This window comes from Botryllus schlosseri, chromosome 4, assembly GCF_051294905.1.
Source record: "Botryllus schlosseri isolate E-star chromosome 4, Bs_hap1, whole genome shotgun sequence".
NCBI classification, from domain to species: domain Eukaryota; kingdom Metazoa; phylum Chordata; class Ascidiacea; order Stolidobranchia; family Styelidae; genus Botryllus; species Botryllus schlosseri.
The window spans coordinates 17,273,944-17,299,951 of NC_137239.1; the positions used below are offsets into that span (position 1 = coordinate 17,273,944).

The 26,008-nt window shown below is 42.9% G+C and overlaps 2 protein-coding genes across 4 annotated transcripts in view; both read right to left on the reverse strand.

Annotated features, from left to right (window-relative positions):
- Positions 1 to 89: 89 nt before the first annotated feature.
- LOC145437144 (uncharacterized) overlaps positions 90 to 26,008 on the reverse strand; it is a 36,902-nt gene continuing 10,983 nt past the window's right edge. For 2 of the 3 annotated variants that reach the window (XM_080314314.1, XM_080314313.1), the window contains exons 7-21: positions 13,427 to 13,471; positions 13,187 to 13,366; positions 13,046 to 13,132; positions 12,919 to 12,980; positions 12,793 to 12,858; positions 12,152 to 12,203; positions 11,970 to 12,089; positions 11,758 to 11,910; positions 11,244 to 11,362; positions 10,499 to 10,601; positions 10,307 to 10,430; positions 9,711 to 9,872; positions 9,443 to 9,604; positions 1,800 to 1,999; positions 90 to 606 (exon numbers count right to left, since the gene is read on the reverse strand). In XM_080314314.1, the coding sequence (XP_080170440.1) occupies positions 202 to 606; positions 1,800 to 1,999; positions 9,443 to 9,604; positions 9,711 to 9,872; positions 10,307 to 10,430; positions 10,499 to 10,601; positions 11,244 to 11,362; positions 11,758 to 11,910; positions 11,970 to 12,089; positions 12,152 to 12,203; positions 12,793 to 12,858; positions 12,919 to 12,980; positions 13,046 to 13,132; positions 13,187 to 13,366; positions 13,427 to 13,471 (2,040 nt within the window). In that variant the 3' untranslated portion in view covers positions 90 to 201. The remainder of the gene's footprint in view (positions 607 to 1,799; positions 2,000 to 9,442; positions 9,605 to 9,710; positions 9,873 to 10,306; positions 10,431 to 10,498; positions 10,602 to 11,243; positions 11,363 to 11,757; positions 11,911 to 11,969; positions 12,090 to 12,151; positions 12,204 to 12,792; positions 12,859 to 12,918; positions 12,981 to 13,045; positions 13,133 to 13,186; positions 13,367 to 13,426; positions 13,472 to 26,008) is intronic. The other variant, XM_080314315.1, reaches the window with a different exon arrangement.
- Positions 4,513 to 9,361, reverse strand: LOC145437146 (S-phase kinase-associated protein 2-like). The gene is made up of 7 exons (XM_080314316.1): positions 8,099 to 9,361; positions 7,323 to 7,425; positions 7,049 to 7,258; positions 6,451 to 6,621; positions 6,232 to 6,385; positions 5,035 to 5,273; positions 4,513 to 4,831 (listed from the first exon to the last, which is right to left on the reverse strand). Exons 1-7 carry the CDS (start codon positions 8,442 to 8,444, stop codon positions 4,627 to 4,629), a joined length of 1,428 nt encoding a protein of 475 aa, XP_080170442.1. The 5' UTR covers positions 8,445 to 9,361; the 3' UTR covers positions 4,513 to 4,626.

Here is a 26,008-nt window from a genome sequence, read left to right on the forward strand (position 1 = left end):
ACTGCTGATGCAAGCGCGCTTAGAATCATAATAGAGTATTCCCGGACCTAATTGATATATTCTGCTATTCTCGCGCACTGCAGCAAACATGATTGAATAGTAGCTATACTGGTTGCAATGCAATGATTAATACACTATGATTATGCAGAGAAACACAGCAACAGTAGGTGCAGTGCGAAAAATGCGAGTCGTATTCAGTATTCACAAAGCTGTTCCTAATCTTGTGGATGATTTGTAGCTTGCCTTTTGGGTCATCGTTTGCGCCAGCAAAGTTGATGTTATGAAATCCAGTGCAAATTGACCCTCTTCGCCTGAAAAGATTACTGATTTCAAGGTATGGTGCACTGGCGCATTATATGTTGACATGCAGCTACACATATTGTGTGCATTGTGCAATGTGCATCTTCGCAGAAATTTGCCATACTGACCAAAGGTTTCAAGCGCTTGCGCAGCCGCATCTCTCACATCGACGTCATCATCGCTTTGTACGAGGTACGACAGTTGAGGAATGCATTCCTTGGTTCGTAGGAAGCCCAGTGCTATACAAGCACTTTGTCTATCCCTTTTCAGTGTTGACTCCAACAGCTCGACCAGCCCGATGAGAGCCTGCAACGGCGTCGTATTATACAATTATAGATGATGAAGCTTGAACGCAAGTCCATGTTGCTCCAGCTACAGCAATAATAATCCCCGAGTCTACAGAAGTCGTTGGCCTGCATAGCCATAGCTAGGGATGGTGTGAACCTCTGAAAGGTTCAGGTTCGTGTGAACGCGAACCTTTTTGAAAGGTTCTGTGTGAACACGAACGTGAACCTCATGACGTCACGTGGTGTCATATTGCTAATTCCAACCCTATCTTTCAATGAAGTGATAGCCTATATTAACGTACACGATACCTAGCGACGACTCGGGCCACATCATGTCACAATGCAGAAGTACATGTTGGCCTTTTAAACGTCACTAAATGTTTCAACTGAGGCAATCAAAGGATATAATACTCCTATAAAATCAATATCTTCCGTCGCTCTGCCAACAATTTCGACGAGGACTTACCAGGGATTATAATTACGCCTTAACGGTCTAGGCCAGACCGGACAATGTATTCGGCGTCTGAGTAGCCTATCGCTACATTGATATTGAGCAGAGTGTAAAACTGGTTTCTATACTTGCTACCGATATTACCCCATTAACAAGTTTTACAGCAGTAGACAACACCTCAATCACAATGATTTGGTTCTCGTGATGCAGTAAAGATATGAAGTCATTGCCCCGTACCCCTGCTAGCTTTTTTGCATCAGAAGACGATATCAATCTCATTGATTGGTTGAATAAGCATCATTCGCTGACTAAGTATTTCGCTCGTGATGTGTGATCGCTGGTCAAACTCACAGCAGAGAGACACTAAATATTCACAAACGGAAAGCTGAATATTTCGAGCAAACATTTGTTACAAAGCAAGTAAAACGTTTGAGATTGTCGTGCATGCTCGTTTATAGTGTTGATTTTTAATGCTGCCAGCGCCATGCATAGAGTGGCCCGCAGTTGAAATGCAATTAATATGAACCAAAGATGTTATAATGAAGTGAAAATTGTAATATATGAAAAAGGTTCACAGTGCAGAACCTACCAAGGTTCTGTTGTGAACGCGAACCTCTAAATCTCCGAGGTTCACACACAGAACGCGAACGTGAACCTCACGTTGACACCATCCCTAGCCATAGCCTCAGCGTAGTAATAGTGCTCATGGGTCATTATAGCCTAGTGAGTGTTGCACCTCTAAATAACAAAAATCAACTTACTTTATCGCGCAGTGAACCTTGATTGGCAATGTGAATGATGTGTGCCGCTGCCGCCGATTGAATTTCGTTATCTTGACTGAGAAGTAAATGAGCCAACGCACATAGATTGCTTGTTCTGAGTGCAAGCAGTGCCCCTACTTTCTTTATGGCGATTAGAATTAGATCCTTGTTGTGGGATCTCAATGCTGATGTTAGAAACACTACAAAAGCAAGTGCGTAGGGTGATTTAGAGGAGCTATATTGGCACCAATGTAGTAGCGATAGGTAGATCTACTTCGGTGCTGAGATTATATGTTAGATGTTATATAGGGATTGTATTATTGTGTAGCTAAAGGTTATGCCTGCCTCCTGTTATGAAATCATCAGTTGCTAACGACATAAAGACGAAGATGTCCTATAAATTACAAATAGCCTACGACTTGCGGGTTATTGTTATCTAGAAATGAAAAGTGGTAAAGTGACTTCAAAATCAAAATGTCTTACAAACCATAGGAATAGTAGAAATACAGAAAAGGACTGAAATCTTCCAACACAGTGTCTAAAACTTGTGAGGATATTTGACGTTGTAGTCACTTGGCTACGCCCAGTACCGTAACTGCCGCACCCCGTGTATACTGACGGTAAGGTCTATCGGGGCAACCCCCCCCCCCCACTGAAGTTAGGTTGATCACACTATGGGGGACCCAAGACCAGCGTTTGTTGGAGGGCTGACGAAGAGTGCTGTTTCGGCCCTACGCCTCTATAAGTTACGCAATCATCCATAAAAAAGTCGCTAATCCTATTATTCGGACGATTCAGGGTTGTAATAACTCGAGTCCGATTCGGGTCACGATTTTCTGATGCCTCGACTTGACTCGAGTCATTTTCTCAAAATACGGAGATGACTCGACTCGAGTCGAATCAATCTGTGTATAGACTCGACTTGGACTCGAGTCATTGCGCATGACCCGAACCAAGTCATATGACTCGAGACTCAGACAGTCAAGACCGACATTTCATTGTAATTTCGAAGAATAATAATGTAACCATCACCATTGGGATTTTGTATATTGGTACTGGTACTTGAAAATGCGACAAGAAACTGCTAAAACTGAGGAAAATTAATATATTATAAATGCGAACCATTTGATATCACCAAACAGAGTTATAAAAAGTGGGTTTGAAAAGACTTTTTAACTGGAAACTGAGAAGTCAACACAATGACTTGGACTCGACCCTCTGTTCGCTGACTTGGACTCGGTGGTCATTTGCAAATGACTCGAGTCAAAACAATATAAGTGAGATTGACTAGTGAATCGGAGCCTGGTGACTTGGTTACAACCCTGCGATCTATAGAGCATAATATTGGGACGGGAGCTGGCGAGTAACTCAAATTGGTACGAGACTCCATTTCCGACCACTACGACACGCAAAATTGTGACTCTGTATCGATTTTGTTTCAGAGGTGGTCAAAGTAGTCAAGAAAGGTACTCAAGTAGAAGTAGAAGTAGCGACGAAAAAATCTACTCAGGTACGAGTAGAAGTACTTCTTCCATAAGCAACCTAAAACTACTTGAAGTAGAATTCATTGACTTTAAAAGTACTCAAGTAAGTAGTTGTGAAAACGATCCTAATTCGTTCACATGGATTGTAAAAAGGTGCAAATTGAGCTATGCAAAAGGTGACGAAGCTTGATTCATATTGATGCATACCAACAGGTATCCAATTTTCGATATATTTTCCGGAAATTTAAGGCATTACTACACTTGCTTTTATACTTCAACATGTATGTCATCCAGAAAAAAGAACTGATATTAATTATAACTCAAAGTATATGATGCTGGGAATTAAAAGTAAAATGTAAATACTACTTCTAAAAGTGGAACTTGTATTTCATGCCTTTAGTCAGGGTTGTAATGACTCGAGTCATGACTCGACTCGAGTCACGATTTTTGGTGGCTCGACTTGACTCGAGTCATTTTTTTGTTTAAATGAAAAATGACTCGACTCGACTCGAGTCAATTTGTGTATTGACTCGACTTGTACTTGAGTCATTCCGCATGACTCGGAGTCCGAATCTCGGACCAAGTCATATGACTCTAGACTGGGTCTACCAAGACAGGCATTTTATTGTAATTTCGAAGAATAGTAAAGTTATCACACTATAATTATTTTGTCTATCGGTACTAATACTTGAAAATGCTACCAGTAACTGTTATAAGTGAGGAAAATTAGCATATTATAAATGCGAACCATTCGATATCACCAAACAGAGTAATAAAAAGTGGGTTTAGCAACAGTTTAACTGGAAACAGACAAACTTGACAAACTGAAAATAGCGAAAAGTAAGTATGTAGATCACCAAATATTACGAAGTAGAAGTAGCGAAAATCAGATCTACTTGACTAAGTACCAGAATTAGAAGAAAACTACTTGAGTACTTCGAAAAAGTAGAAGTACTTCGTTACTGACCACCTCTGGGTATAATGCGATTTGTGATGTAGAACTCGCGTTATATTCTTTGTGACGCATAAAAGTTACATATTTGACATATCTTACATCACGTCATAATGAGTGGTACTCGACTCGGCGTGTTTCAAATTCGAATCACTCAGCTACTCGATTCTGTCCAGACCTAGGTTAGCAGAGAACCTTTCATAATAGTATGGATTCACAAGAACCGTAACCCCCAAAGCTTCACGGCATCCCTAAACGCAACTAATAATCCCGGTAATTCATAGCCGTAAAATCTCTGATGACATAAAATGTAAAATCGCATCGATCCATAACCAGAAACGAGACAATAACAAAGAATCCGAGAGCAATCAACCAATCCCAGCGTCCCGCGTCACAACTTGACGTAATTCCCCCATATCGTGGATTCCTTGCAGTACTTCTGCAGGCTGAATCCCGGCGCCGGCCTGGCCATGGCGCTGAACGGACGCAGGCTGACGTTGACGCGCGGCAGCGCTTCCGACAGCGCGCCCACCGACGCGTCGTCCATCACGCCGAACACGTCCAGGAAATGCAGAAAAGGCATGTTCAGAAAGTTCCTGTAAAGAGAAAATGCCAGCCTTGATTAGAATTCTCCAGCGGCAATCTCCCTGGAAGGAGACGAAATAACGACACACTTCAGTCACGAATTCCAATCAAGTAAAAAGCTTTAAAAAATGTGAGTAGACACTACGACCATAAAAATATCCCCTTATAATATATATACAATATATACATTATACATACAGCAATCCCAACTTACAGGTAACAGTTTGGCGTCACGGAGTAGCACCGGCTCAGATTAATCCCCCGCAAGCAGTTCGACCAGCCCTGCACGATCATGTCGACCGCGTGCGACGTGATGTGATTCGAATCGCTCACGTCCAAATCCTGCAGGCGCCGGCATCTGGACACCATGTCGGCTATGTGCCGGTCGGCCAGCGTGTCTCGGAAACCGGCGATGTTCAGATGCGTCAAACCGCGCGGAAGGCTGGCGAAGATCTGAACGCGTGACCATGAGGGGGTAAAGTGGTCATTGTCGCTACTCGATAGAAACAACGCCGTAAATTTCTTCCCTATATTACAAGAAGACGTAGCGATTTCAAAGACATGTAAAAACTACTTCAATTAGGAGTAGAAACTCTAATATGAAACTCAGATATGAAACGTATACTCTTCAGTACAGTAACGTATATTCGCTCGTGGGGTCGCGCACTTTTAGCAGATAATATGAGGTGGGTAAACTTTCGAAATTTCAAGACATAACTGCGCGACTGACGATATATCCAGTTACCGCGATACAGTAGAAGTAGATTTGGTCGAGACATACTTTTTCAATAGTTACATCGTTTACACGCATTTGCGAATTCCTGACTACAGTACTTTAGGAGATATTGGCCAAATTCAAGACTTTCTGGTAAACAAAAATTTCAAAATTTCCGAGTTTTCTCTAGGTTCCCGTGAGTTGACAGCGAAATTTCCTGTGTCAGATGGTAAACTCTTAGAGCTACATCATTTGCACGCATTTGCGAATTCCTGACTGCAGCACTTTAGGAGATATTGGCCAAATTCATGACTTTTTGGTGCATAAAAAGTTCGAAATTTCAGAGTTATACTATGTTCCCGTGGGCTGACAGCGAAGTTTCTTGCGTCAGATCGTATAACTATAAGTTAGGCGATCGAAAGCAGAGTAGCGATTTCCGAGTAAATAAAGTGAAGTATTCTGGGAATAGTTTTACCCAAATGACTAAAGGCTGTCAAGTAGAAGTAGTCTTCAATCATAACAACTTGAATAACGCAGCTAGGCAAAGCCGAAAAGGTAGAAGTAGCCTACTACTTCACCGGCCACCTCATCTTAAATTTCCGGGATTATAGACATCCTTCTATGCGGTATTGTTGTTGTTTAGGAATTCAAGGTGTTTAGACTGTTATGGTAATTTACACCAGGCTTATCACATACCGCGTCGGGCGGGTACTTGCACACCGACGACCAGCCCAAGTTCAATTCCACAAGCCCGTCCAAAGCCTCCAGCGTCTCGGCAAGACCGCTCACAGTCATATCCCTACATAGCGACAGATTCAACCTCACCAGGGTTCGACAAGCCGCCAGACAGCTGTAATAAAAACGATCAGACATATCTCAACAGATGTACATCTCGCGGAAACTCAAAACGCATACCCCAGCACGCGAGGGCTGACCGACAGGTTTTCCAGACTGAGATTCACCAGGCTGTTGCATCGCGTCAGTATCAGGCATAGTGCGGTCGAGTGGATGTCAGCGTTGGTGAAGTCGAGGTGCTGTACTTGGTAGTGGTATACCCGAGAAAACGGGTCTCGCATTGGGCTGGAACTGTAAATAATACCATTTCTGTCCTAGTGTCATGGCAACCGAATATAAACTATGCGACACCTCGACCGAATCGGCTCTTAGAAACAACTTACTGAGCAAGATTGAAATTTTATACCTCCACTTAAAGTAGTTTTGACACGTCTTGGAAATCGCTTGTAATTGTGTACCGTACTTGCAATTGAGTATAAAAATTTACGACTTTACTCCTACTCGTAGCAATACTGACGACTTTGACCATTTTCGATTTGAAGGAATTCAATCCGTCTGACATCGGTACGGATTTCTGCACCCAGTTTAATGGGAGTGCTTATGCGACAATGAATCCAGAGAAAAAGTGAATGGATTTGGACACGCACCAATACTAAGTAATCCAGTTGGAACAAGTGCGTATGTGCTCTGTAAGCGGTAAGGTAAAATTCACCCCTACCTATCATGATATGCCGAGGAAAACGCCGGAACACTGCCGACGCCGTGGGAACAACAGTTGACGCTCCGTATCCCGCTCCGGCTGTCGTTGCGTATAATCGCAGCGTTGAGGCACACGGCCACGGCGCGATTATGCAAAAATCTCTGCAAATCCGTCACGCTGAGGTCCCGGTACCGAAAGTTTAATCTTTTCCACAAGTCCGGACACGACCTGTCGATCTGATTGCTGGTGAAATTCGCGGAGACTCGCGTAGTAACCTGCGTCAAACACTCACGCTATGCTGTTCCAGAATTTGCAAACCAGCTGACATCTGCTCAGTGCCTTTAGGTCGAGAAATTCGAAGATGTGAAACACCACTTCGTACGGAAGCGATAGTACTGTAACAAAAGGCTTGGAAATATGTGCCTCCTAGATCAACGCTAAAGGGTTCTACGAATTCATACATCGCGAACAAATAACGAATCTATTCAAATACTGCAAGTAGACTCAGTGCTGTGAATGACAACTCCTGGTTGATAGTATGATCGTGCCGGCTACCAACAAGGTATTTATCTACTATACTGCTGCGTCTATAATAGACCTGTCTAAATCTGAATTTCATAACTTAACCAGGCATATGTCTACTATCAGTGTTTTTCACCAGACAGATTGAACCTTCCACGTAATTATAGATCTTGGTGCAACACTGTGATATTTGAATACTGTGCACTAGCTATCAAAGAGAGAATCAACTATAACGAATGCAGCAAGCCTTATCACTAGGGAATGACTTGTATTGGAATCGTGATTTTTCACAGCACATACCAGGTCAGATCGCGAAAGTTAGGCCTGTGATGCGAGCATTGCCTGTCAAGCACCCCTTCCACGACCGATACTTTTTACTAGACACCAGTACTCCAACAAACTTACATGAAACACACATATATATACCGTACAAATCTTACCATAGGCCAAAGCGTATACCGGTAGGCTAGGTATGGGTACGGAACCCTTTACTTCTGGTGTATCGGATCTTGTTAATGCAATGTTATTCACCTAATATATACTCACTTGACAATGAAGGTCGGTTAAAATGTTTGGACGAACGCCTGCTGCAAAACTTGAATAACCCGGTGTTACCGGTAGTCGGGGCCCGGAACGCGCTTTCGGAATTCAATCGCCTGGGACGGCGAGCTTTGCGCGGCGTATGACATTTCATTGTAAAATTAGGACGTTTTATATCCGGCGTGCGGGGCGACGCGTCTGTGGAAACCTCGTCGTCTTCGGACATATCGTCGTCGTACGAGATTTCGCCGATTATCCCGAGCTCTTCATATAGCTTTTCGTACTCTTGCGGGTTGTCACGTTGAAAGAAACTGGTGTGTTTGGCGAAACGGTAAGTCTTTATTCCCTCCATATCGTGGGAATAGTATATCACTTTCCGATATATACAACTGCAGTCAGCATCAACAGCCGGTAAATTACCGGAATGTGCCTCTACTATGAATTCACTGAAATATGCTTACGTCATAAAGGCCTCTCTTTCGTATCAAGTAAATAGCGGTGATTCGTATGTTATTGCGATTAATATTCCTCGCGGTAATATAGAATGCATATTAAAATGAATGCATCTTGTTTATGGGCACATGGCGCGGTAACCTAAACATTTCGGGTAATGACATCGCAACAGACTTCATCCACGCTTTCTCGTTTGCTATCGGTCCAATGTTTCACTAACCTACCATATAGCCTTTACGGCTATGATCCTACGAATAGTCAACTCTACGGAGTACTTCGGAAAGGCGTTATAAATTGTGAAACCAAACGGCGGTAAAGCAACAAGTCCTAGTAATGTGCTAAGCTTAAATTTCAAAATTTTTATTAAATAATTTAAATACGCTCATAGAGCAGACTCACATCCAGAATCGCGATTCAACGATCATCATCATCAACATCAGAACTCATATCGGATATATTTGACATCGACATTTGACTTGGCTTCGAGAAATCAGATATTACGTCGTCTAGATCTGATAGACATGGTCTGAAGTAGACTAGGCCATGAGTTTATATAGCCTTCATCAGGGACATGCGGAACTATAGAGTTCTATATATCCCTGGCCTACATAAAACCAGGGACGACAGAAACGAGCCATATTTTTAAATTCACGGGCCGGATTTCCGGCAGGACTTTTTCATTTTTGGCCGGAACCAGATCGGAGCCGGATCGGTACTTTTTCCTGATACGGCCGGAGCCGGACCAGAGAATTGGCAAACCGGATCGGAGCAGGACCAGAGAATTTGTCGATCCGCTCCGCACTATTGGTTAGGGACCGCTCTGATAAACTGAACTAATCACGATAGCAGCCTTGATGCGTGTTGACTCCTTATCCTAGTCATGCGTATGAAACGTACTTTCCAACGCCAACTTATCCACACATTTGGTGAGATCCTCCACTTTGTTCGCTTCCCCAGCAAGTTCTTCACAGAATTGTATTAGTTGGAAGACGCTGACGTTATAATCCGTGTAATCATGCAAAGCATCCCCAGTGATTCTTGATATTATCTCGGGAAATACTGGAACATTGAACGACAGACGGGGTGTCAAGCGACGCAGTTCATTTTTAATCAAGCCATTCGTGCCACTGATGAAATTACAATCACGGAAGTATAGCCTACCCACTTTTATCTACGACATCGGGATGTCTTCGTTTCACTTCTCTGCTAAACTCCGCCTCGAATTCCAGACGTAGAATTTTTGCATTCACATACAGATTGACGTCGCCATCGCAGCAAGATCTCCAAAATTCCAGTAAAGTACGTCTTTTTGCAAATACTGGCAGGTCTGTGGCCAACAAAAGTGTCCTTAGCACTGACCAGTGACCACGCAAAGAATCTTAGGGTGGTTATAGAAAGTTTGCTACCTCTGTTGTTGCACAGGACGTGTTCCTATATAGGCTACAGGTTCAAATTGGAAGACCAGCTGATAAAATTTATACAGCATATCTTTGTGAATTCGTTCATTTCTGATACTATACCTAATTTCGAAAATTACCTTTGACGGGCTGGCCACCCCTGTCTTAGACGTTTGATCGCTTTGATTTGAAATAACTTGAAAATTGATATTCTCATAATTTGTATATTTTTATCAGTACCGATCTCGCCATTAATTACCTACTTATTTGAAACAATGCAAACGACTGAAAAAATCAATTGCACAATTCCAGTCGTCCAGTCGGGTTCAGCATTTTAAATATAGGCCTAGGCTATATTCCTCACCTTCAATGTTCTGGTCTGGATTTAGTATGAACTCTCTGATAGTCTCCAATGACTTTCCTTGGGTGTACAGGCGGTGTAGTGCTTTCAACTCCTTAACTTTCATCGGCCCACCACGCCCAATATTCTTTACATACATTACACGCATGGTTACACCAGTAACATTGACATTGGGTTGGTAAAGTCACATCAAACCTTCAAGTAACTCAGCGAGCATCTCAGGTGGGCGATTATTGCACAATAGCCGGAAACTTTCGTTTCGTCGAAGAAAATTCTCGAGAATTGTGAGGCCATTTTTCTGATAAATTTCAAGGGTAGGCTGTATACTTTCAAAGTATAGGAGTATTATATAAGAAAACATTCAAAGTAGAGTCGTCAACAGTAGTCACTAACGATAGTAAAATACCAGTAGAGTTAGCGATTTTCTAGGCATGCCAAACCGATTTGAATTCGATCACAATATATACCCATGAAAACGATCCAAATGTATCCTAACGCTACTTTCCACCTGACAAAATCTAGATCTAGAACGTATATAGAAGGCAAGTTGAGGTCAAAAACTGCTCATCGTGGCGAATATCAGTGTAAACGCATCTAGTTGAGCAAGCACTGCACTACGTAGCCTAACTAGGCTAGCCGTAGGCCTACTTTGAGAACTTCAAAATTGGGAAAACGCTCAGATAGTCTCTGTTTAAAACAAGCGGATTTCGATGGAATTCAATATCACCCAGCAGTGTGATTCACGGTATCATAGTCTGTCATGAACGATGTGTTTAGCACCTTTCAGGTAAATAATTTCATCCTCAGACGCTCTTGAAGAAAAAACATTCGCTGCATCGCGAGTATACAAATTTATATCTAAACTGTTACGAACCATGGTAGGCTACATATGTCCTCCATCACAGCAGTCTCATTCTCGCCACAATGATATTTGACTTACCTGTATCTTTCTATATCATATCTGGACAGTTCTTCGATTTTTTCCTGCGAATCCAAATCCGTTTCCAGCTCAAATTTGATTTCGTGGAGTGCTGGTCGTTGATCAAGTGAAGTACAACGCTTAATATAGAAGGTTGTTATTATTATTATTATTTATTGAAAGAAGAAAAAGAGTAGCACCGTTAGGTCTCGTTCGCCACGACATTACTGAGTTATAATGTGGCAACTACGGCACGTGAACATCAGTAAATGTTCAAAATGGGAGGTGTTTCGACCCCCCAACCCCACCCACTGACTATTCTCCGCACTGTAGCGATGACAACATGAGAACATCAGACAACATGACACCATCTCCAATGTCCATTAGAACTAAACTATAAAACTATTTTCTGACTATGCTTGCACAGTTGGCTTGGCCTATAGACGGAGTAACGGTACGCGGAATGCGTCTGCAAGCATAGCTAAGAAGTGTTTTCGCTCAATATTGTGTAATCGTAGAAGTAGCCTACTCAAACCTCCAGGTCTTCGATTATATCCATTAGCATAATTTCCAAAACTTTGGTTTCTGGATATCTCCCACGTATGTCATCCATCACAATATCGAGAACATACGATATGATCACGGCTTCCGCCCATTTCAAGTCACTATCGCTGCAATCATCGTTACTCTGTTAAAGGAAAGGCAGAATATCACATATCGAAAAACACATATGACCTCACTCTATACCTCGATGTGAGTATTTCTCGTAGATTCCATCGGTGACTTTTGCGTTTGCAAACTTTCCCTTAATTTTTGCAGAAACGCCTGTTCCATGATCTCATTTTCTCCGACCAGCGACGATAACATCTAAATTTTGTTTGAAATTTATCAGAAACATGTAATGCTACAAATAAAAGCACAAAAGTTACGCTGTCAGTGCTTGATTCCGTGTTACGTTTCACATGTCCAAGATCTTCCTCACTGAAAGCAATTTTAATCTATCAATTGCTGAACATCGAATACTGATGCAATTATGCAATTAACAAGACAGTATTTTGGTTAGTCTGGTCATAGCCAACACGTCAGGTGTGCTCACACTGGTCCGCGAGTTATTTTCATAAAGCCCGTGACAATGTACTGATCCAGGCGTAGTGAAGTCAAATGATTTCGTTTTGAAGCATCAATTTTCAGCAGAGGCCGTCAAACTATAGATATCATGGTACTCCAGTAGAAATAGAAGTAACACTTTCGTTAAATTTATACTTCATTACAGGTATGGGAAACACTATTTCCAAGACATTTCAACACTACTTCAAAGCGACGTAGAAAATGACGGTAGCAGTATACCAAACAGTCGATCGAGGGTGGCTACTTTCAAAAGTCCAAGGTGCATCTTCGCCACTACCTAAAAATGATTAATCACACATTTCACACTACGAATTGGTGCTATTTTTTGGAAATACATTTAGCTACCGCGATACTTTACATTACATAACCCAAAATCTGAAAAATGAGTAGTTTTGTTATCGGGTAAATCCGTGTCAATGGATTAAAGGACCATATAGTTAACCTCTTCACGGAAAGCCTTGTCGTTGACTCCGTGCATTTCCTGGGCACATCGTGAAAATCGAAGGGTCTGTAAAGGAATGCAAGTGTTCGAAAGTTCATCACAGCTGTTATCGGATTGAATACATACGTCCATCGGTGTTGTATTTTTAATCTGATGCGTTTGTGATCACCGAAGCAAATTGCCGACTCCTGGAGATTTTGCAATTCAATAAGTGTAAAGACTCGGCTATACGAAGAAGTTTTATGAATCTCACACGTTCGCCAAACGCTACAAGAGTCCTCGCTTGTAACTTCGCCCGACCAACGACTACAAGTTTTCCGAAGACTTTTATCTGTACAAGCTGAAAATTGATTTGTAAAAAATCGTATGGTAATGATTCGGTACACTTCCTTACTTTCAAGTCAATGTACTCCTGATGTATTTGGGGAAATGTAATTTGCTCCGTACTCCATTTTACCGTACCGCTGTTCGCCGGCCGACGTCCTTTGCAACGATGTTTTATTTTACCGCTTGTCACGGTCAGTTCGTAGCAATCGCCGTGTTTTTGTGCCGAGAAACCATCCAACGCCCGCAACTGAATGGCGAGAAGGGTTCGATATATACTTCGCCACAAACTTACGCAAGACCGCCTTACTGTTATCCGAAGTGTTCCTGTTGCAGTGACGGAATCATATTTTTCCTGCAGAACAATCAAAAGAATTTGTACATATTTGATTCGTTCACCACAAACTACAAACATTGTCAATATTGATGGCTGTTTCATCTTACTTCAAAAACAATTGCATATTACGTATAAGACTAAGTGACGAGTTGTAAAAGTAGTAATAGTACGAGTAGTAAGATAAATGTGCACGACGTGCCAAAACACGATTTAACTTAAACAAACAAGAATTATGAATATAAAAGATAGTGAAAGAATTAGCTCATTCTCAATTCTGCAGCAATACTCGAGGGGATTTCCCTTCTGACTGTGCGGCAATTAAAAAAGGGGAATAATTAGAGAGAAAACGAACAAAGAATCTGGATTGACCTTTGTACTCAGACTGGAGTCATTCTACTTGTACTTTTCCACTCCTGATTCTACCTCGCCTGACTTCTGGACACGAGACTTGTGTATTATTTATTACATTTTATTGATTAGTAATTCTACTTGTACTTTTCCACTCATGATTTAATCTGCCTCGCTTGACCTCTGGACAAGGACACGAAACTACAGCTGACTTCGGTCGTACGCGACTGGGCTTGGTAATAGTCGCCTCCCGACAAATCGCACTTACCTATCGTTTTGTGGTCCAATTTCGTGACGGGGCTTTGGGAATAATTGCCTGTCAAACCACCCTGGTTGACTTGTCGTTTCGCGATTGACTCGATTTCGTGTACGGTGGGGGCATAGGAATAATTGCCGGTCGTGACGTCAATAAAGTTTTCTCCTGATCGGTGAGATCCTGGTGCGTGTTTTAGGTGTCTATACGTTCGGCTGTGCATAGTGACGCTTTTAGTCTGTTCCATACTGTCGTACTTGCTCTTGCTTTGTTGTCGATTTAAATAGTAAGGAGAAATGATCTGTCCTGGTTATAAGTATGTGTGTCATTTTGAGTCATATCGAGAACCAGAATGTCGTGTATTAGAAATAGGTATTAGGAGCCCCCGACATAGATTAACTTAAATAAAGTAACACTTAGAATATAATAAGTAATTAAAGAAATAGCTCATTCTCAATTTGACTCGCATCAACGTGTTAATTTCCGGTATTGTAGTAATTGGTGCAAGCAACAACTACTGTTCCACACCTTTACCGCTTTCTAGCGTCTTAGGACAGACAGTCCCAACCAAACAATGTATTTATGATGGGTTCTTTTACTGCTTCACGTCTGGTCAAGCGTAATCATGCCGGTGTCTGTAAATGATATATAATTTACCGCGGCATATTATTTTTGTATGCTGTACACGATGTACAACTTGAATCGATCAGTTGGCGAACTAATGCTTCACCCGTATGTACGATATATATCGATCGCGAGCTCACCACACACTTGTCGTTCGAGAGCGACTCATTTCGCTATAGACAATCAGTTGTGTTCGCGTGTACCGTAACATATTCTCAACACTTGTTATACCAACACCTCCAAGCATATTCACAATATCATACTAAGGAACTATTGCTTCGGCAGCCACACGCTGTCGTTCGAATTCGACTAATTTCGCTGCAGACAATCAGTTGTGCTCACGTGTACCGTAACATATCCCCAACACATGTTATGTCATATTTGCAGCATCATACTACGGATATATTAATTCGGGCGGAGTGTTACCATCAGAGAATTGCTGTGTCACGTCTTCGAGCCTCGCATTTCCCGTTCGAACTCGGTAACTGCGAGTACGATGTCAGATTCAGTGGTATAGTGACGAATCCGGGTAGCTCGCTTCATCGGGGATCAGCGGACTGACCTTATTTGGCTGAAACGCGCTCGGTGGTGCAATAATGGGAATGAATTGCGACAGATCATACGTGATGCGATCTATAGCCTGCTTTCGGCGAGGTGTAAAGATGAGTGGGAGATTTCGAAATCGGAATCAAACGCGACTAGGGTTGCCAAATCAAAGTCCAAAAAATCCGACTGGCACGTAAAGTACTGGTTTCTCCATATATTAGGCTGGGTAAAATGTAACATAAATCCAACTCTCAAAGACACTGCTGTAAGGGGAGTGTCGTTGTACATTAATTTGCGTACAGCGAAGCTTTGTATGCGGTGGTGCAATAATGAGGATGAATTGTGCCAGATCACGTGAGGCAATCTAGCCTTCTTTCGGTGAGGTGTGAAGATGAGCGGGGAGATTTCGAAATCTGACTCCACCCTGACTCGGGTTGCTAAATCAAAGTCCAAAAAATCCGCCTGGCTCGTAAAGTCCTGTTATTTCCACATGTTGTGAGGGTAAAATACAGCATAAATCCGACTCTCAAGGCCATTTGGCCGCATCCAGACTGGCTTCGCTGAAAACTGATGAAATCTGCGCCGGGTCCGGAGATGTTTCGTGACCTCCCCCGTCCAGACAAGATTGTTCTGCTGTAATATAGGTGCCGTTGTATAATAATTTACGTACAAGGAGACTTGGTATCGACCCTTTGGCGGAATTCTGTTTGGTTCGTCTGTACAGGTGTTATTAGTGCGATCAGATTTGGCACCTCAAGGAGTATATTGGTAAAAATCACACAACGATGACAATAACTTTACCGTTCATCATGCGGTCAACGGTCAACGATGTGGTGTGATGTACGTAAATCAGCTGTGATCAATCGAGCGTGACACAATCGCTGTCAGTCATCAATCTGCAACATGACAAAACTCGCGTTTTCGGGTTGACAGCAACACAGTGCGATATACTTGATGTCCCCGTCGACCCTCCTATTTTAATGGGGTTACCATGCGGCCTCATTTAGGGGAGCATATGTCCTCCATTTCCCAGATATGTCACCCAATTCACCTAAATGTACTCTCTTTCTGTCAGTTTGTCCTCCTTGTTAGCTCAACATTTCCAAAAAAACACCACGAGTAACGCAAAATGTGGGCCTAGATTACGAAAAGTCGGGTATTTACGTAGCCAAATCGGAAAAATGACCCTATGATGGTATTGTGCAGGCTATTACGTGGATACGTGGGCGTGTGTAAACATGTGAATAGTAAAAGCGCCCCAAACTACCGTTACATGAAAAAAGATCGAGCGCACTCGACCATGACGGGGTATACCCACCTTAGTACAGCCAAATGATCCCATGTCGTACCGGGAATAGCCGAGGTGGTGGTACATCATTCTCACAAAATGTACTTTGGAACGCGTGTGAAATCGACATCGTCCGCTACTCGACTGACGCAAGTCGCCACTGCAGTCCCTCTCTGTGTATACACAATGTGCTGAGCACTGCAGATCCAGACGAGACTACGCATTCTGGCGAGGTTATCGAGATAGCTGGAGCGATTTACAACACATGCTACATTTACTTCAAACGGAATGACAAAATATGGTTTTGGAGTACTCAAGTAGTTTTAAGGGAATGTCAGTAATCGTGATATCGCTTTCTATCCTAATTATAAAAAAGTAGGTCCCCATAAAACTGTCGAGCTCAAGCACGTTGGTAACTGTGATAGTAGACAAAACTGACTCGAGTACCTCAGAAATAGTGACTGTATTTCGTTGCTGACCACGCGCCTGCTTATTCACACCGACTGACTCTCCTAGTAAGCAACTGCGCCCCCGTCATCTTCTTATTGCTCAAATAATTTTACAATTCACGAAATCCAATCTCATTTGTCGATAGTTTTATCAGCACAAAAGTCACAGTTACACAAGTCTCGTAAATAGGTGTCGATACACTACAATCGTTTTATCGCCACTATTCAACTCATAGCCCGATCACACGACTGACGTTTCCGCAGATCAATTTTTGACGTTTGATCAACTCTTGAATGGTTATGGGGTTTCTAATCACAGGGCGATTGAGATTCGGGTGTGTCTTTTCGATACGTTGCGCAAACTCGATACCTTTCGTTCGGAGTACGTATTCACACTGCGGAAATCATTTTGCATGTTCTGTCCAAACCTCGTCTTCACGGTCCCAACGAAGCCCGCCGTCACAGTAAAAGCATTTGGTTCTGTCCGAATCAATGTAGTAAAACCCCGCTTTTGCTAACTGTTCAACACTAGCTCTAATTTTATTCGGTTCCCAGCCCTTGTCGAACGTTGCGATTCTTTTTGACAACGACGACATGAGAGGATTCACGGGGTTAAGACAAGGAAATAGTTGCTCAAGACATCGCTTTTCGTCCTCGGAGGGTTCCTCTGGTTCTTGCAGATGTAAAGTGAGACGTCGTATTTTGTCGTCAAGCAACTTATCCAAATTGTCTCGTTCGTACTCGGTTAACGCCACATTCCCCGAATCGTCGCCACGTGCGAAACAACAATCCGGGCGATACGTCAAGTGTATTTCAGATACATCGTCTGTAGGCCTCCAATTGCGTAGAACGCCGGAGCAGTTGAAGCACTGCGTTCTGTCCAGGTCACCGAGGTAGAATAAACCTTGTTTTGCCAACTCGCCGACCGCCCGTGGTATGGGATAGCTGGGCCATTTCTCAAAGGTTTCGCGACGCTTCGACTCCTTTCGCAAGTCGAGATTCCTAACCCGATACTCGTGCTCTTGATCAACGATATTCGCAAAGTTGATGTTGGCGTTTCCAACGGCTTTACACTGTCTCAATAAACTTTTGAAATTCGATTTCACAATAGGTATGTTCAACGCGTCTCGTACACAATTCGCGTCATGACGCCGTGCACTCGACCCGGTCCATCTTTCTAGGTACACACTGCATCCAAAGCATTTGATTTTGTCTTCAAATCCTAGCCAGTAGTATCCCTCAGACGCTAAATCGGTGCGTGTTGCGTATGATACTTTAGAGAATTTGGCGAACGTGGCGAGTCTGTATAATTCAGTGCGGTGTGAACCGGAAGCGATATACACTCGTTTCTGTCCGGGCGGATCAGAGTATCTCCCCATTGACGTTATGCCAAGCTCTTTCATAAACATGGAGTACTAAGACAGAGCTTTTTGTGTCTAAACCTGTACCATAGCTCACACATATATATTCCTAGTTTATCCTTGCGAGCTCTATCGCTTACTGGTTAGTTGTACTTTTATGTGTGATTGACAACCGTTAGCTGTCGCTATTGCACCATTTCTATATGTGTTATACCAGGAGCGGTCAACTTCTGCAGTCCGCGGGGCGTGTATAGCATAATTAGGTACTTGGTGGTGCGAATTGCTGAATCGATACATTATTCGACCACCGATCAGCATATGCCAGGAATAAATCGTATTCAATCAATGTATTTTAACAACAGCAATGTCAATGCAAAGCCGTATCTCGCCGATATTAACGAGGACAAAGTGGATTTGAGAACAGTATTTTTATACAGGCACCGCCATGTCTGCTTCTCTCTCACGGTGCAATACTTGAATAAGATTTCATAGTGGTCTATAAGCCCGATACTCTAAATTGACAGAGATATCAATTCAATAAAGTTGTTTTCTAACGACATTACAGAGAACAACGCGTACCAGTAAACACAAACCGAATTGTCCCACTGTTGCGTCAATTCACCGCCGACTCAGTATGAGACACTCTCGACCAGCGAATGTACATTAGGCAACCGAAACAGGTGACCTTGCGAAGGGGGTTGTTTTCGATAACACCGATACGGCAACTTAATTCTTTCTACTGACAATGTGATGGAGAGCGGCTTAATTCATCAGATAAAGACTGGAGGCAACAATAACTAGCAAACACAAATCTGATGGCCACACCGACATTAACAGGTATTCGATAGACCCGAAAATACCAACGTCACCCAACTGCTGTAATGACACGGGTACGATGCGGGGTACGAAGCATTTTGAACGGTGTTGCTCAGTCGCGGTTCTTGGCCTTCCAAGACCTCTGTTAGTATCAGTCTATCTCACTGTTTGGAGTGCCAATGCCAAACGTCGTAATAGTGATCACTCGGTCATGTGTAGAATATAGAAATTGACGCCTGGCCTATTTGCAAGACCTCATGGCTTTGGCAAACTTATTGAAGCGGAAATTCACAAAGTCACTAGCGTACGTGCTTTCATGCCTTTGAATGTTTGTTATCATCGAGTCTGGTCATAAATAGACATGGGGACAAATTTGATGCGTTCAGCACAATATACGTTTACCACATCTCATTCCGGACCGTAACCGATCGTTTACCGCACCCTCTATATGGCAAACGTCGCTTTTGCTCATAGGTAAGCCGATGATCTGTGAAAACACATGCGCTAACGTGCCATTTCGTTATTCCTTCAACGTCACATGGCCGCCTATATGAAGGTTTTTTGAGTGCCCACCAATACAGTGTTGAAACGTGATCCATAGGGACCCCACTGCGTGCTATACGCCTAAATAAATATGTTTACTCGAGTATACACCTGGTGTGGAGCAGTGAAGTGGATGCAGAAAGTAAATTAGACAACGCAAACCAGTTGACAACGTCGATTAATATACGAGGGTTGATAAATTTTGTCAAGTGACTTTTGAATGGATGTTATTTGTTTGTTGTTTGATGGATAAGATTGTATTCATTCATAAACTACTAATATACTTCTTGTGGTGCTAAACCTGATTATACAGATGAATCAGACAGTATTCCGCCAATTGGGACTAGTTGCCCGTCGTCGTGATTGATCTCCTAGTTCGCGGTGGTAACAAAAAATGATCGCATAAAATTACTAATAAGCTATGCCCCGAGTTTCCGGGTCCCCGTCATACCCCGTAACTATGTGTTTGGAGGGGTGTACGCGCGTTATTGGGTGTACCGAAAGGCTGTTTGCACTGCGAATTGGGGTAAATCCAGGCTGGTACGCAAAGTCCTGTTATTCCCCCTCATGTTGTGAGGACAAAATCTAGTATAAATCTGACTCTCAAAGATACGTCGCCGTATCCAGTCCCGACTTCACTCAAAACCGATGAAATTCGGGGGGTCCGGAAGCGATTCGTGACCACCCCCGTCCAGACAAAATGGTTCTGCTGTCATTACACGATATGCGGGGTTTCGTTGCATATTCATTTGCGTACAGTGAAACTTTGTATCGAACCATTGTCGGAATTCTGTTTGATTTGTCTGTACATATGTTGTTATTGCAGTAGGGTTTAGCACCACAGGAAGTATATTGACAAAATCTTATCCATCACACAACGATAACATCTTAACTGTCGGCAAACTCAACGGTCATCACTCGTCGTTCGAATGCTTGTAATATCGGTGTGATGTACACAAACCAGCTGTGATTAATCGAGTGTGACACAAACGGTGTCAGTCGTCACTCTCCTGTTTGACTAAAATCGCATATTCGAGCGGGTTGACAGCAATGCGATACATTTGATGTTCACATCGATCCTTATATTTATAGGGCTACCAAAGTCCTCCTCCTTTTCCCAAATATGTACAGCCTTCACCCAAATATCTTCCTTTTTTGTAATTTTATCCTTATTTTCAGCTTAAAATAACAAAAAACACCACGAATAACGCGAAATGTCGGTCTGATCGATTTCGGTGAGTGACCTTTTATTTAGCTAACTCACACAACGCAAGTAATTGACGGGTATTTCGGTAGTCAAGTCAGAAGAAATGACATTGTTTTCTAGTCAATCTAATGAAATTAGCGGTATAAATATAAAAAACGTCTTCCCCAATCGTAACTTGCAACCTGTGAAAAACGTGTACCGCAAAATATCCTCATCACCCCCAACAAAACATAGTTGCGAAAAATATCATACTATGGACGTATTAACTCGGCGGAGTGCTACCGTGAGAGAAATGCTGTTTGACCCCCTCGACCTAGCCTTGGATTTACCGTTCGAAAAATTCCACCGGAAGAAGCTGTGATCGAGTGTCGCAATAAATGTCAGCCACGCTCCATCAATCTGTTGCTTTGACAAAACTTGTACGTATACGCCAGAGATGAGCATTGATTAGGATTTAGAAAAAAAACGTATTGTGAAATTTTGCTGGGTTAGGATTGCATTAGATTTTGAGATTGATTTACTATATCGTACAGGCTACAACTGCCGAGCCCCGTCGTGACGAAATAGGATTAATCAGTTGTTGAACGATAAGTTAGGGCTAACCGCTTATACCCCTAGTTTATTCTTGAAAGCTCTATGGATTACTGGTTAGCTGTATTGTTGTGGACGACTGACAACAGTTAGTTGTCGCTATTGTACGATTTACACTTTGTGTTATACATTTTTTGTTACCACCGCGAACTAGGAGATCAATCACGACGACGGGCAACTAGTCCCAATTGGCGGAATACTGTCTGATTCATCTGTATAATCAGGTTTAGCACCACAAGAAGTATATTAGTAGTTTATGAATGAATACAATCTTATCCATCAAACAACAAACAAATAACATCCATTCAAAAGTCACTTGACAAAATTTATCAACCCTCGTATATTAATCGACGTTGTCAACTGGTTTGCGTTGTCTAATTTACTTTCTGCATCCACTTCACTGCTCCACACCAGGTGTATACTCGAGTAAACATATTTATTTAGGCGTATAGCACGCAGTGGGGTCCCTATGGATCACGTTTCAACACTGTATTGGTGGGCACTCAAAAAACCTTCATATAGGCGGCCATGTGACGTTGAAGGAATAACGAAATGGCACGTTAGCGCATGTGTTTTCACAGATCATCGGCTTACCTATGAGCAAAAGCGACGTTTGCCATATAGAGGGTGCGGTAAACGATCGGTTACGGTCCGGAATGAGATGTGGTAAACGTATATTGTGCTGAACGCATCAAATTTGTCCCCATGTCTATTTATGACCAGACTCGATGATAACAAACATTCAAAGGCATGAAAGCACGTACGCTAGTGACTTTGTGAATTTCCGCTTCAATAAGTTTGCCAAAGCCATGAGGTCTTGCAAATAGGCCAGGCGTCAATTTCTATATTCTACACATGACCGAGTGATCACTATTACGACGTTTGGCATTGGCACTCCAAACAGTGAGATAGACTGATACTAACAGAGGTCTTGGAAGGCCAAGAACCGCGACTGAGCAACACCGTTCAAAATGCTTCGTACCCCGCATCGTACCCGTGTCATTACAGCAGTTGGGTGACGTTGGTATTTTCGGGTCTATCGAATACCTGTTAATGTCGGTGTGGCCATCAGATTTGTGTTTGCTAGTTATTGTTGCCTCCAGTCTTTATCTGATGAATTAAGCCGCTCTCCATCACATTGTCAGTAGAAAGAATTAAGTTGCCGTATCGGTGTTATCGAAAACAACCCCCTTCGCAAGGTCACCTGTTTCGGTTGCCTAATGTACATTCGCTGGTCGAGAGTGTCTCATACTGAGTCGGCGGTGAATTGACGCAACAGTGGGACAATTCGGTTTGTGTTTACTGGTACGCGTTGTTCTCTGTAATGTCGTTAGAAAACAACTTTATTGAATTGATATCTCTGTCAATTTAGAGTATCGGGCTTATAGACCACTATGAAATCTTATTCAAGTATTGCACCGTGAGAGAGAAGCAGACATGGCGGTGCCTGTATAAAAATACTGTTCTCAAATCCACTTTGTCCTCGTTAATATCGGCGAGATACGGCTTTGCATTGACATTGCTGTTGTTAAAATACATTGATTGAATACGATTTATTCCTGGCATATGCTGATCGGTGGTCGAATAATGTATCGATTCAGCAATTCGCACCACCAAGTACCTAATTATGCTATACACGCCCCGCGGACTGCAGAAGTTGACCGCTCCTGGTATAACACATATAGAAATGGTGCAATAGCGACAGCTAACGGTTGTCAATCACACATAAAAGTACAACTAACCAGTAAGCGATAGAGCTCGCAAGGATAAACTAGGAATATATATGTGTGAGCTATGGTACAGGTTTAGACACAAAAAGCTCTGTCTTAGTACTCCATGTTTATGAAAGAGCTTGGCATAACGTCAATGGGGAGATACTCTGATCCGCCCGGACAGAAACGAGTGTATATCGCTTCCGGTTCACACCGCACTGAATTATACAGACTCGCCACGTTCGCCAAATTCTCTAAAGTATCATACGCAACACGCACCGATTTAGCGTCTGAGGGATACTACTGGCTAGGATTTGAAGACAAAATCAAATGCTTTGGATGCAGTGTGTACCTAGAAAGATGGACCGGGTCGAGTGCACGGCGTCATGACGCGAATTGTGTACGAGACGCGTTGAACATACCTATTGTGAAATCGAATTTCAAAAGTTTATTGAGACAGTGTAAAGCCGTTGGAAACGCCAACATCAACTTTGCGAATATCGTTGATCAAGAGCACGAGTATCGGGTTAGGAATCTCGACTTGCGAAAGGAGTCGAAGCGTCGCGAAACCTTTGAGAAATGGCCCAGCTATCCCATACCACGGGCGGTCGGCGAGTTGGCAAAACAAGGTTTATTCTACCTCGGTGACCTGGACAGAACGCAGTGCTTCAACTGCTCCGGCGTTCTACGCAATTGGAGGCCTACAGACGATGTATCTGAAATACACTTGACGTATCGCCCGGATTGTTGTTTCGCACGTGGCGACGATTCGGGGAATGTGGCGTTAACCGAGTACGAACGAGACAATTTGGATAAGTTGCTTGACGACAAAATACGACGTCTCACTTTACATCTGCAAGAACCAGAGGAACCCTCCGAGGACGAAAAGCGATGTCTTGAGCAACTATTTCCTTGTCTTAACCCCGTGAATCCTCTCATGTCGTCGTTGTCAAAAAGAATCGCAACGTTCGACAAGGGCTGGGAACCGAATAAAATTAGAGCTAGTGTTGAACAGTTAGCAAAAGCGGGGTTTTACTACATTGATTCGGACAGAACCAAATGCTTTTACTGTGACGGCGGGCTTCGTTGGGACCGTGAAGACGAGGTTTGGACAGAACATACAAAATGGTTTCCGCAGTGTGAATACGTACTCCGAACGAAAGGTATCGAGTTTGCGCAACGTATCGAAAAGACACACCCGAATCTCAATCGCCCTGTGATTAGAAACCCCATAACCATTCAAGAGTTGATCAAACGTCAAAAATTGATCTGCGGAAACGTCAGTCGTGTGATCGGGCTATGAGTTGAATAGTGGCGATAAAACGATTGTAGTGTATCGACACCTATTTACGAGACTTGTGTAACTGTGACTTTTGTGCTGATAAAACTATCGACAAATGAGATTGGATTTCGTGAATTGTAAAATTATTTGAGCAATAAGAAGATGACGGGGGCGCAGTTGCTTACTAGGAGAGTCAGTCGGTGTGAATAAGCAGGCGCGTGGTCAGCAACGAAATACAGTCACTATTTCTGAGGTACTCGAGTCAGTTTTGTCTACTATCACAGTTACCAACGTGCTTGAGCTCGACAGTTTTATGGGGACCTACTTTTTTATAATTAGGATAGAAAGCGATATCACGATTACTGACATTCCCTTAAAACTACTTGAGTACTCCAAAACCATATTTTGTCATTCCGTTTGAAGTAAATGTAGCATGTGTTGTAAATCGCTCCAGCTATCTCGATAACCTCGCCAGAATGCGTAGTCTCGTCTGGATCTGCAGTGCTCAGCACATTGTGTATACACAGAGAGGGACTGCAGTGGCGACTTGCGTCAGTCGAGTAGCGGACGATGTCGATTTCACACGCGTTCCAAAGTACATTTTGTGAGAATGATGTACCACCACCTCGGCTATTCCCGGTACGACATGGGATCATTTGGCTGTACTAAGGTGGGTATACCCCGTCATGGTCGAGTGCGCTCGATCTTTTTTCATGTAACGGTAGTTTGGGGCGCTTTTACTATTCACATGTTTACACACGCCCACGTATCCACGTAATAGCCTGCACAATACCATCATAGGGTCATTTTTCCGATTTGGCTACGTAAATACCCGACTTTTCGTAATCTAGGCCCACATTTTGCGTTACTCGTGGTGTTTTTTTGGAAATGTTGAGCTAACAAGGAGGACAAACTGACAGAAAGAGAGTACATTTAGGTGAATTGGGTGACATATCTGGGAAATGGAGGACATATGCTCCCCTAAATGAGGCCGCATGGTAACCCCATTAAAATAGGAGGGTCGACGGGGACATCAAGTATATCGCACTGTGTTGCTGTCAACCCGAAAACGCGAGTTTTGTCATGTTGCAGATTGATGACTGACAGCGATTGTGTCACGCTCGATTGATCACAGCTGATTTACGTACATCACACCACATCGTTGACCGTTGACCGCATGATGAACGGTAAAGTTATTGTCATCGTTGTGTGATTTTTACCAATATACTCCTTGAGGTGCCAAATCTGATCGCACTAATAACACCTGTACAGACGAACCAAACAGAATTCCGCCAAAGGGTCGATACCAAGTCTCCTTGTACGTAAATTATTATACAACGGCACCTATATTACAGCAGAACAATCTTGTCTGGACGGGGGAGGTCACGAAACATCTCCGGACCCGGCGCAGATTTCATCAGTTTTCAGCGAAGCCAGTCTGGATGCGGCCAAATGGCCTTGAGAGTCGGATTTATGCTGTATTTTACCCTCACAACATGTGGAAATAACAGGACTTTACGAGCCAGGCGGATTTT